This window comes from Centrocercus urophasianus, unplaced genomic scaffold (genome assembly GCF_019232065.1).
Source record: "Centrocercus urophasianus isolate 14NV4802_14NV808 unplaced genomic scaffold, USGS_Curo_1.0 seq_268, whole genome shotgun sequence".
Lineage (NCBI taxonomy): Eukaryota > Metazoa > Chordata > Aves > Galliformes > Phasianidae > Centrocercus > Centrocercus urophasianus.
Window position 1 is genome coordinate 61094 of NW_024884831.1, and position 12051 is coordinate 73144.

The following is a 12051-nucleotide window of genomic DNA, read 5'->3' on the forward strand; positions in this document are numbered from 1 at the left end:
AACCCAACCCAACCCAACCCAACCCAACCTAACCCAACCTAACCCAACCCAACTCAACCCAACCAACCCAACCCAACCCAACAGGTTCGATGAATTACAATAAAGCAGAGCTGAGATCTGTGCTCTTGTTGGCACATCACGTTCAGTGCTCTGAACTGGAGATGTCACACAGCAGAAGTCCTGCTGTGGTCCTGAGAGCACAGATACTCTGCAGAAAGTCACTCCAGGCCAGGAAAATTGAGCTGAGTTGTGTTGGCTGTCAGTGCTTGTTTTTTGGACATTGTGTTGAGGGATATGGTTTAGTGAGAACTATTGGTGATAGGTGAGTGGTTGGACTGGATGTTCTTGTAGGTCTTTTCCAACCTTGGTGATCCTGTGGTTCTGTTTGGAAATGACATTAAAAACCAACTTGGTAACCTGGGTGTGCCTTCATCTTTGGGCACTGCGCTGGGAGGAGCAGCACCTCTGGTGGTGGATTCCCCTCACCGAGGAGGAGCACTGCCTGCTGCACCTCATGGTGGGGCTCTGATGTCCTCTCCATGCTGGGGGATGTGGTGATGTGGGGGAGCGTTGAGCCTCTGTTCTCACTGGGGTTGGCTGGGTGTGTGTTCTGCACTCACCATGGCACTCTTTGCCAACGATATCTGTGTGTGTGTGTGTGTAGGACGTTGGTAAAGATTATAAGCATTTATACAACTGTACCTCTGGCACTTTGGAAGGAATCATAGAATCATAGAATGGCCTGGGTTGAAAAGGACCACGGTGAGCATCAGTTCCAACTCCCTGCTGTGTGCAGGTCGCCAACCAGCAGCCCAGGCTGCCCAGAGCCACATCCAGCCTGGCTTCCAATGCCTGCAGGGATGGGGCATCCACAGCCTCCTTGGGCAACCAGTGAAGGAAGGAGTATTGGGTATAGAGGCCAACGGTTCAGTGAGTGCTCCTGCAATTCCTTGGAACTGAACTGCAGCTTTTGGGCTGCTGGCTGGAACGTACAGAGCCAAACCAGCATCCTTGATTGCTGCCCTTGGAATGGAGGGAGGAAGTTTGACAGTGAGGCTGAGAGCCTCTTCCCCTGTGCTGCTCACAGGTGAATTGGCTGCACCTTTGGGGACAGCATGGGGGAAAACTCGCAGCTTTAATTAATGTGTATTTTTAGCAGCTTCAATTTCAGTTACACAAATACGGAGTAACGGCTGCTCCCACTGTGCAGAGCTGCGCTGCCAGCAGAGGAGTGGGAGGGGGAGAGAGGAGGGGCTGTGTCCAGCCATGGAGCACCAAATGTGAGCGCGGGTCATCGAGAGCCACATGGAGACAGCTGGAGAAGTGTTGGAGGATGCTTTCAGTTTTGTTGATTGAAAAAAGCAGAGCATCGCAAGGCTCTGATTCCTGCCTGAGGAATGCTTCTCAGTGCTGAAAATCATAGAATGCAATCACAGAACCATAGGATGGCCTGGGTTGTAAAGGACCATGGTGAGCATCAGTTCCAACCCACTGCTGTGTGCAGGTCGCCAACCAGCAGCCCAGGCTGCCCAGAGCCACATCCAGCCTGGCCTCCAATGCCTGCAGGGATGGGGCATCCACAGCCTCCTTGGGCAACCTGTGCCAGTGCCTCACCGCCCTCTGGGTGAAAAACTTCCTCCTCATATCCAACCCAAACCTCCCCTGTCTCACTTTAAAGCCATTCCCCTTGTCCCATCACCATCCAGCCTCACAAACAGCCGTTCCCCCTCCTCTGGAGCAGGCGCCTCTGCTCAGCCCTGCCCTTGCGTCCCTTTCCTCCATCTCTCCTTCCTGGAAGCATCACCTGGGAGTCTCCTGGAGCAGCAGGGAGGTGCTGGGTGCCTCCTTCCTTCGCCTCGGTAATTTTCCACTGTTAAAATGTAAATGTAGCCTCTCAGCCTGGAACTGCGGAGACATTTGCACTTGGTGTGCTTTTGCTCTTTTACATGAATATTTAACACCGAGCCAGTAAATCTCTAAATAACCTCGCAGTGTTGATTGCCTCTTGGCTCATTACCCACAGCTCGGGGCTGCCTGGAGCTGCTCAGGTGCTGCTCAGGTGCTGGCACAGTGCTGTGGGTCCCGGGGCTCCTCGAGGAGCTCTGCTGCACCTCACGGCAGTGGAGCAGTGAGAGGCATTTCCAGCCCCAAGCTTTGCATTCCTCCTTCTGCAGGGCAAAAGCAAACATGGAAGTGTCAGATTAGCCGGGCTGGCTGGAGCACGGCTGTACTTCTTGGAGCGACGCTGTCATGGTAACTGGAGTGATTCATTTTGCTGCAAGATCCACAGTAAACACACTTTGATTAAACTCTTGAGAAGGTATAGAAAAGAATCTTCAAAGCTGATTGTACGAACTGCACAAGTTTTGCCTTTATTGCTCTCACTTCTCTCCCTTCCTCCCTGGGGCTGGGGGGAGGAAGCCCTCCTTGGACAGGATGCCTGCACCTGCTGGCTGCAGCTTGGGCTCAGCTCTTCCTTGTTGTTATTACCAATTTCAGGTGGTTTGGGTGCAGTGAGAAGCTGCTTTGGGCTCCCTGTGTCAGTCTGTGCTTTGAGGCATTGTGGCAGAGCCTCCTGGTGAGGGCTTCCCCTGGCAAACCAAGGCAAAGCAGCTCTCCCCGTTACAGCTTCGTAGACTCACTGAGATTGCAAAAGAGCTCTGAGATTCCCACCCCATCCCACCGTGCCCGCAGAGCACGTCCCCAAGTGTGATGGGACTCCCACTGTGTGCAGCCTGGAGCATCACAGCCTTCCTGTGCAGGAAAGAGCCTTGGTGGACACACATCTGTGTCCTGCACTGCCCTGTGCGTGCAGTGGCCCTCATTCCTGTTGCCTGTTCTTGTGGCAATGTCTCTGCCAAGTGCTGATTTTCTAATGGACTTCCTTGTGCAAATGGATGCACCCATAGCAACCTTCGACACCAGACTGCCTCCAGTGTTTGCTGTTTCCTTTTGGAGTCCATTTCACGGATTTCCCCCCGTGCAATATGGGTTCCTCTTCTGTCCTTTCTGCCATCTGGCCAAAATACAACGTCCTATTCTGCAGTTCTGCCTCGTGCACCAGGTTCTGTCTCCATCTTGTTGCACAGTTGAGTGTAGTTTTGTGCCTCCGAACATGTCTGATTTCTGCTGAGAGCAGCTTGCACTGTGCCTGCATGGCACAGCGTGGATGGAAGCACACACGTTTGAGGGCTTTGATGAACCTCTGGAGAAGAGCCCTGCATCTTTTGTACAAGTGATAGCTGTGTTCCTCTGATTGCCCTCCTCCTCCTGCAGCAGCCTGCATGTCTGCTTCTTTGTGTTCTCAGTTAAAGCCAGGCTTGCTAAGCAGGTGCCATCATCCCTGGATCACTGACTTCTCTGCAGCTGCACAGTGATCCCGAGATGAGCCCCAGAGCAGTTTGGGCTGCAGATTGAAGCACTGAGGCTGGAGCAGATGAGGCGTCCTCCAGCACTGCCTGGGCTGTGGGACCTCCTAGGGTTTTACTGAGCCCTGTGCTTTCCTCTGTGCCAGGACAGGTGCCTGGGTCCCAGCCTGCAGCTGCCGCGTTCAGGAGGCACCTGGGAGCCAAAGGTGCTTCACAACCTGCATGTGCATCATTAGAGAAGCCTCTGCTCTCATGGCAGTAATACAAAATCTTTGTTTTCTGCTCTGTTTTTGGACTCCTGACTCCCTTACCCCTAAATCACACTTTGGCAATGGAGGGAGCTGTCTCAGCCTTGCCTTGCGCGCAGTTACTGTGTGCTGGGGCCTCATCGAAATCTCTCAGATGCTGCAGGTGTCCTTCAGGAGACTGAACTGCAGCTGGGCTGCTGTTGTCAGAGCGTGCTGCTGCAGTTCAGTGCTCAGGAAGCTTTAGCTTTGCAGCCTGTGATGTGACCTGTAACCTCTTGTTTGCTGCTGTGCCACGCGGTGCCTCAGGGACTTTTGTGTTTGGCGCTTTGTAGGTGGGTCTGTGAGCAGCAGAGCGGTCCTGAGCTGCTTTCTTCAGCCCCACTGGTGTGAGGCTGAGATGGGGGCCGTGTTTCCCTTTGCTTTTGGGGTGGGTGTGATTTTGGTGCTGAGAGCAAGCCATCTGAATGTGCACAGTGATGGGTGCTCCTGCGCAGCGCATGGAAATGGGCGATTAATGGGGCAGCGCGCATTGAAGCACTCTCACTGCCCCGTGGCAGAAATCAAAGTGCCTTCCCTGTTGCCAGTGAGCCCTCCAGCACCCTGTCTGCGCCCCACTGCTAACGGCTGGTGCTTGCAGTGAGCAGCTCATGATGAACTCCACTCCACCTCTCCCTGCACGCAGGCTGTGCTCAGCGCTCCTCGGTTCTGCCGAGACCAACGGGAGCAGAGACCTCACGCAGCCCAGAAGAGTCTCTGCCAGGTGTTGCTGCTTTCTTCCCTTGCAAGATGAGTCACTGCTTGCTTTTTTTTCTTTTTTTTTTTAACTCCTCTTATTTTGAATGCTAACAATGTTGGGTTTTTTGGGAATTTTTGTTTTTGTTTTTTTTCGTGGAGATCGTATTCCTTATGAGCCCCTCCTGATTGCAGATGTTCTATGATCACAGGTTCACAGAATCATAGAATGGCCCGGGTTGGAAGCGACCTCAAGGCTCACGAAGCTGCAGCCCTGCAGCCACACGCAGGGCCACCAACCTCCCCATTGCACAGCAGCCCAGGCTGCCCAGGGCCCCGTCCAACCTGGCCTCCAACACCTCCAGGGATGGACGGGGCATCGCAGCCTCTCTGGGCAGCTGTTCCAGCCCCTCCCCGCTCTCACAGCACACAACTTCCCCCTGACATCCAACCTCCAGCTGCCCTCCATCAACTCCAAACCATTTCCCCTCGTCCTGCTGCCATCTCCCCTTTCCAGCTGACTCCCCTCCTGTCTGTAGGCTCCCTTCAGCTCCTGCAGCTGCACTCAGCTCACCCCCAGCTTCTCTTCTCCGTGCTGAACAGCCCAGCTCCCTCAGCCTGTCTTTGTAGTGGAGGTGCTGCTGCTTTGTGGTGTCTTTATGGAGAGCGGGGAGGGGCTGGAACAGCTGCCCAGAGAGGCTGTGATGCCCCGTCCATCCCTGGAGGTGTTGGAGGCCAGGTTGGATGGGGCCCTGGGCAGCCTGGGCTGCTGTGCAATGCGGAGGTTGGTGGCCCTGCACGTGGGGGGGGGGTTGGAACTTCATGATCCTCGAGGTCCCTTCCAACCCGGGCCATTCTGTGATTCTATGATTCTGTGATTAAAGATGTTCAGGCCAATGCCTTTCATCCCCAGTCAGCGTTCAGCACTTCTAGTAAAAGTAACTCTGTGCCTTTATTTCAAGAACCATGCTTGAAGGACACGGGTTGCTTTGGTTTGACAACAGATCTTTGAGAGCAGCGTGGAACTTCCTTGCATTTCCTGCGACTCTCTGCAGTTCCTGATAACTCTTAAAGCCTTCAGTTACTGTGACATGCGCCCATTTCATATTTGCTTCTTTGATTTGATTAAAGTGTTTTCCTACGAGCGGTGATGTAGTACAGAATTAAATGTCTCCTGGTGGTCTGTCATGTCAGGATGACACACAGATCCAGGGCAGCTCCTGTCAGCCCAGCACGTTCAATGTCACCACTGGGAGGGCGGCCGTTCGCCTCTGACTTCAACTTCACTCCCTTGTGTTGTGTTGATGGCAGTGACCGTAGGTTGGAGTCCTGCAGACTCCCACACCTGAATCCACAGCACGTTTTACACGGCCTGGACCATTCCTCTTTCCATCAGCCATCTCTTGTTGCTTCTGGGTTCTCCTTTTGCCCGCCTTGCCCTCTGGGTGCCCTGGATGCAGGGCACGGCGCTGCCGGCAGAAATCCTCCCTCCACGTGGCTGGAACATCAGGGAACAAACACATCGAGTTGCCATGGCAGCAAGAAGGTTTACAGGAGCCTGAAATTGTTGTGCTTTGAACCTAAAATGCTCCTCAGGAAAATATTCCGGGCGCAGCAGTGCTGGGAGCACTCAGGCACTCAGTGATGGAGCCGAGTGTGAGCTCTGAGATTCCCAAACCCAACCCCAACCCATCCCCCCCAACCATGTCCCCCTATGCTGCATCCACAAAGGCTCTCAAGCACCTCCATTGGGGACTCCTCACTGCCCTGGGCAGAAGTTGGATTTGGTGATATTTGTGGGTATTCCAATCTGGGATATTCTGAGTGAGCTGCATGTTGTTGACGATGTGTTCCCCGCTGAAGGATGCCTCACTTGAAGCACACCGAGCTTCAGAATGAAAACAGATTCATTGAGAAAAATGTGTCTTTCCTGACCTGAGGTCTGCATCACTTGGGCTCCACGGTGCACACGTGCCACGGCTGCAGCACAGCGCTTGTCCCTCTGTGGCTGTGTGAAATCCCATCTGCAGTCACCCTCCCTCTGCAGAGCTGCTGGCAGAGGTGGGATTTGGCATCTCCAGGTGGCTTTGTGCAGTCTGCTTCTTCCAGACACTGCCAAGGGTTAGGAAAAGGGTTAAGAAGGGCAGGCTTACCCCCAGAACTGAGGAGTAACTGGTGGCCAGGATCACTGCCAGTGACCATGTGCATATGCCCACCTCTGGGCCAGGCTGTGGACTGCAGGGGGTCCAGCTGGTGGCCCTGACCCTCACCATGGCTTTGGCCCCACTGAGGACTCTTTGGTGCCTCCCCAGATGCTGCCTCTAAACCCTCCTGATACAACTCTTCCACTCCTTGTGCTCCCAGCCCGTGGCTGTTCCCTGGGAGAGAAGCATGCACCGTGTGCCATGCTGAGATGGGAGCTGGAAGCAGATGGAGCTTTGTCTGTTCTGTCTTTTCCTGTGCTCCCATAAGGATGTGCCTCCTCTCCTGGGTGGTGAGGTCCTGGCACTGCTGCCCAGAGTGTGGATGCCCCATCCCCAGAGGTGCTCAAGGCCATGGATGGTTTCTGAGCTGGTGGTGGGCACCGAGCCCACGGCAGGGGTGGGGGGGAAGGGGCTTTGAGTTCCCTTCCAACCCAACCATTCAATGATTCTATGACAATTCCTATCCCACCTCCGCGCTCCTTCTCTGCTACCATCTTCCTGCCCCAGCATGGCATTGAATCACAGAATCATTAAAGCTGGACAAGGCCCCTGAGATCCCCCCAGCCAACCCCAACCCACCCCCACCATGCCCATTGACCGTGTCCCCAGGTGCCATATCTACTCCTTTTCCCGAGCACCTCTGGGGGACGGTGACTCCACCACTTCCCCGAGCTTCCCACCCCAATACCGCACCGCTCACCGCCCGGCTTCGCCCTGCACACCCAATCCCTAACGCCCCTTTCCTGCCTCTTTTGCAGTGCCTTTCAGAGAAACTCCCAGCTACACGAAGCGGAGACGGATCCTCGGTGCCGGCGGCCTCTCCTCCCCTCGAATTCTGCAACGCTCTGCCAGCGACAACAACTTGAAGGCAGAGAGCCGGGCGTCTTACTCTCCGGTGCCCTCCCTGCGCAGCCTCCCCCCCCAGCTGCTGGCCCAGATGCAGGAGGCTGCGGTGGGGGTCGGTGGTGGGGATGGCAGCCTGGCCAGCTCCGGCAGCACCCGCAGCGCCCACAGCCGCTCGCCGTCCCTGCAACGTGTGCAGGAGGAGAAGGAGGTCGACCTGCCCACGCTGCGGAGGAGCAGCCGCGGCAAGGCCAGGTGAGAGCTGGGTGGGCGCAGTGGGACTGGGCTGTGTCGCATTGGCACCCATGGGAGCGGTGGTGAGACACGGGCTGGCACCAGCAAGCGCCGGCAGTGCATGGAGAGGGGACGCTCAGGGCTTGGCATGAGCTCAGTGGGGGGCTGCTTCAATCTTCTCCCCATCCCTCGGTCTAATTTTGCGTCTCGAAAGAGTGGTGAGCACATCGATTCCATGTTGTGCTCGTTGTTGCCATGGCAATGGATGCATCTTGAAAACTAATACTTGGAGGTGGCATACTGCAGAAAAGCTGGCCCTGTGTGCGTCCGAGCCGGCTTCTGGCTGTCGCTGCCTCCTGCATACCTACAGGTGGTTGCTTTCTTGAACCCACTTGGGCCTGGGAGCTGTTGGTGGGCACGGCCACGCTCCCGTTGGTGGATCAGGACTGACACTGTGCTACAGAGATGGCAGTGGCCCATCCGTGTGGCTTTTGTTGTCCTGCTGCGCCCTTGTCACCCAGTGACCGTGAGCAGCACCAACTCCGGCTCTGCTGCTGCTCTGCCTCTGGGTGGAACCGAGGCACCGAGTGCTGATTTTTAGGGCAGAGACCTCCCTGCTAAAATGCTGCTGCAGGGCAGGAGTTGAGGAGAAGGCATCTTGGTGAAGGCTGGGTTCAGGCTTTGCTTCATGAAATCCTCTGTCGGAGAGGCGAACCGCAGCCATGCCTGGTGTAAAGTAACGTGTGCTGGGGGGGGTAATGGGGAGCTCCAACACTGCGTGTGCAGAGCAGGAGGCCGAAGAGTGGGTGCCAGCTGTGGGCTGTCCTTGTGCACGCTGATGAGCAAGCAGGGAATAGGCTTGGGCAGCAAAGAACCCATCTGCAGGTGACAGCTGTTTGCATTAAACACCATGCAGATACATCTTGGAGAGTCTTCGAGGTGATCTGAAGGGATCAGGGAGACAGAAGCATGTCAGTGAATGAAAAATAAGGAGAATAAGTGCAAAATAGAGAGGAACCATAGAATTGAACGACGCCGGTCCTGGGTGGGATTCCTAACGAACACTTTAACCTGGGCAGGTTTGCAGGTTGTTTCCTATGCAGTTGGGGAGCTCTGCTCACTGCGAGCTTCAGAACAAAGTGTGGTGGAACCACATCACTGCAGGAGGTTTGGTGGAGGAAGACGTGGGCACAGCTTGGTGCTGTGGTCGGAAGCTGTGCTGGCACCTGTGAGTGTCTGGGGACAGACTGAGCTCCACGCACACCATGAAAACCATCGCCAGGAGTTTGGTAGCAATGAAAAGATCCTCTGCTCTGAAGAGAGATTTAGGAGAGCGGGATTGTTACCTTAGAAACGACACGGATGGGAGGAAAAAAGTTAAAAATATTGGGAATATGGAACGGCTTGTGAGAGGGAAAACAGGGAACTTCTGATTGTTTCGTGGCATCAAGAAAAAAAAAGAGCATGCAGTGGAATTAATGGCAAGCAAATTCAAAACCAGGATGAGACGGTGCTTTTCCCTGCAGTGAGTCTGGAATTCACTGCCTCGGGAGCTTGCTATGCAAGGGCACAGTGTGATTATAGAAGCATTAGGAGGTCAGAGTGAGGGAAGTCACACTGTGGGCTTTTGTAATCAGTGCTTCTGGAGCTCCTCCTGGAACCGCCGGGAGCCCTGGGGACACACAGAGCAGCTCTGCCCATCCTCTGCCTACTGCCTGGGCTGGGGCATGTGATCCTTCCTGGCCATCTGCATTTAATGATGTGCATCTAAGATGTTTTATTCCATTTTTTTGTGTATTTCTGTATGGATGGCAGCATTCTGAGGTTCTGAGCTTGGGGCAAGTGGAACATGCACAGTGCAGGCGCCGTGCTGAGCGTGGCGGGTGGGCGGTGAGGCTGGGGCAGTGGGATGAAGCCATCCTGGTGATGGGAGGAATGTAGAGCAATGAGTTGAAGCTCAAGACTGGGAGCCCAGGAGGCGTTCACTTGGTGGAGAGAAGGCTGAGGGGAATCCGAGCAGTGCTGAAGGGTGGATGATGGTCAGGAGGAGGGCGCCAGGCTCTGCTCGGTGCGCCCAGCACCAGGACAAGGGGCGGCTTCATCCCATCTGACAAACCTGATGCCATGCTATGAAAAGATGAGCCGCTTAGTGGATGGAGGTGAGGCTGTCGATGTGATCTACCTGGACTTCAGCAGGGCCTTTGACACTGTGACAGAATAACTGGGGTCGGAAAAGACCTTCAGGACCATCTGGTCCCAACCATCAGCTCTGTCCTCAACAACACTCGTGGAGAAGCCGGCTGCCTGCAGTTTGCAGGGGCTGCGCTGCTGGGTGAAACGCTGGCCGGGCACAAAGAGCTGTGGTCAATGCAGGCAAATCCAGGCATCCCCCAGGGCTCAGCACTGGGCTGATGTTCCTGTCGAACATCTTTATTAATGATCTTGATGAGGGCATCGAGTGCACCCTCAGTAAGGCTGCAGACAGGCAGGGAGCGTTGATCTGCCAGAGGGGAGAAAGGCTCTGCAGAGGGAGCTGGACAGACCGGATGGATGGGCCAGGGTTAACTGTGTGAGTTTCAATAGGGCCGAGTGGGGGGTCCTGCATTTTGGGCACAAGAACCCCTACAGGCTTGGGGAGGAGTGGCTGAAAGCTGCCTGATGGAAAGGGAGCTGGGTGTGCTGGTGGGCAGCAGCTGAGTGTGAGCCAGCAGTGTGCGCAGCTGCCAAGAAGCCAACGGCGTCCTGTGTGGGATCAGGAGTGGTGGCAGGAGCAGGGAAGTCGTCCTGCCCTGTGCTCAGCTCTGGGGAGGCCTCACCTCGAGTGCTGGGTTCAGTGTTGGGCACCTCGGTGCAGAAGGGACGTGGAGGGGCTGCAGCGGGGCAGAGAAGGGCAGCAAGGGTTGGGTTGGGGGCTGTTGGGTCTGGGGAAATGGAGGCTGAGGGGAGACCTGATTGCTCTCTGCCAGCATCTGAAAGGTGATGGCAGCAGGGTGAGGTTGGTCTCTTCTGGCTGGTGACAGGACGAGGGGAAATGGCCTCGAGTTGTGCCAGGGGAGGTTGAGGTTGGATCTGAGGAAACGCTTCTGTGCAGAAAGGGCTGCTGAGCAGTGCGATGGGCTGCCAGGGAGGTGGTTGAGCCAGCAGCCCTGGATGTGGTTAAAACCCATCTGGATGTGGTGCTCAGGGCCGTGATTCAGTGGAGGGCTGTTAGAGTTGGGGATGTTTGAGTTGTGGTTGGACCTGATGATCTTTGAGGTCTTTTCCAACCTGAGCAATTCTATGATTCTATGATACTTACCACATCTCCGTGCTCAGTTCCCAGTGATGTTTTCTTTTCCAAGAGGAAAACACTGATAAGTGAAAGCACACCGTGAACACCTGGAGTCCTCTCACATCTCCCCCCCAAAATCTTGCAGGAAAATTGGTGCTGGGTCAGATTTTGATCAGAATTAAATACAAAGAAAAACCCACGGCTGCAGCACGTGTCCCCAAATCCTTTATTCTGAGGGAGGAAACCGCCAGCAAAATTCTGATTGTTTTGCAAATATATTCGGGCTGGCAGACATCATTTAAGGGAAGAATGGTTTAGCTGCAGCATTTCACATTTTCCAGGGGAGATGCTGTGTGCGTGGGCACGGGGCAGAGCTGGGGGTTGATGCACCCCATAGGGTTTGGGGCAGCCTCGCTCTGAGCATCCCCAGTGGTGCTGTGCTGTCCCCTGAGCCCACGGCTGGGAGCTGCCCTGGAGAGGTGTTGGCGGTGCAGACGGCTGCGATCCTCCCCCAATTCCCTGAGCTCTGAGGGTCTGCAAAGCCCCGTGTGTCTGTTTGTACCCACAGCTCTGTCCCAGAGCTGCTCCGGGCAGCAGCGTGGTGCAGGTGCAGCGCAACGCAGCAGCAGATGACGCTGCGTGTTTTTCAGGCTGTGGTTTTGATAGCTGCTAATGCTGCGTTCTGTGAGATGCCTGATGTGTGACTCACATCCCATGTGTGAGAGCCTCCACCTTTTTTTTTTCCTCCCTCAAATCCCACTCCATAACAAGTGTTTCCCTATCTGGATCGTGCTGCGCTTGATGTCTCCTGCACGGATGGAGCACCTTCAGCTTACCAGGGTCTGCTTAAACCCAAACCTTGTGCTTTCCCAGCCTTTCCCATGCTTTTGGGACACGTTCTGTATCGTGTGATCCTTCAAAGATGAGCTTGAGTGTTCTTAGATTGCTTCAATCCACCCTTAAACTTCTCACTTAGATGTGCAGTCAGGCTCACCCCGACATTAATTAGTTCCCATTGCTGGTTTCCAGGTGAGCTCTTTCCTCTCAGCCCCTGCAGAGGTGCATTCCATCTCACACTGATCTTTGTATTAAAGGCTGATTCAGTGGTGAGCAGACATTAAGTTGGTCTCCTTAGTTTCATCCATTGGAAG

General features: G+C 54.9%; 1 protein-coding gene across 1 annotated transcript in view; it reads left to right on the forward strand.

Annotated features, from left to right (window-relative positions):
- The window catches only part of LOC122164595 (SH3 and multiple ankyrin repeat domains protein 3-like), a 78594-nt gene that overhangs the window by 48544 nt on the left and 17999 nt on the right, over positions 1 to 12051 (forward strand). Inside the window, exon 10 of the mRNA XM_042826708.1 lies at positions 7311 to 7650. Within this exon, the coding sequence (XP_042682642.1) occupies positions 7311 to 7650 (340 nt within the window). The remainder of the gene's footprint in view (positions 1 to 7310; positions 7651 to 12051) is intronic.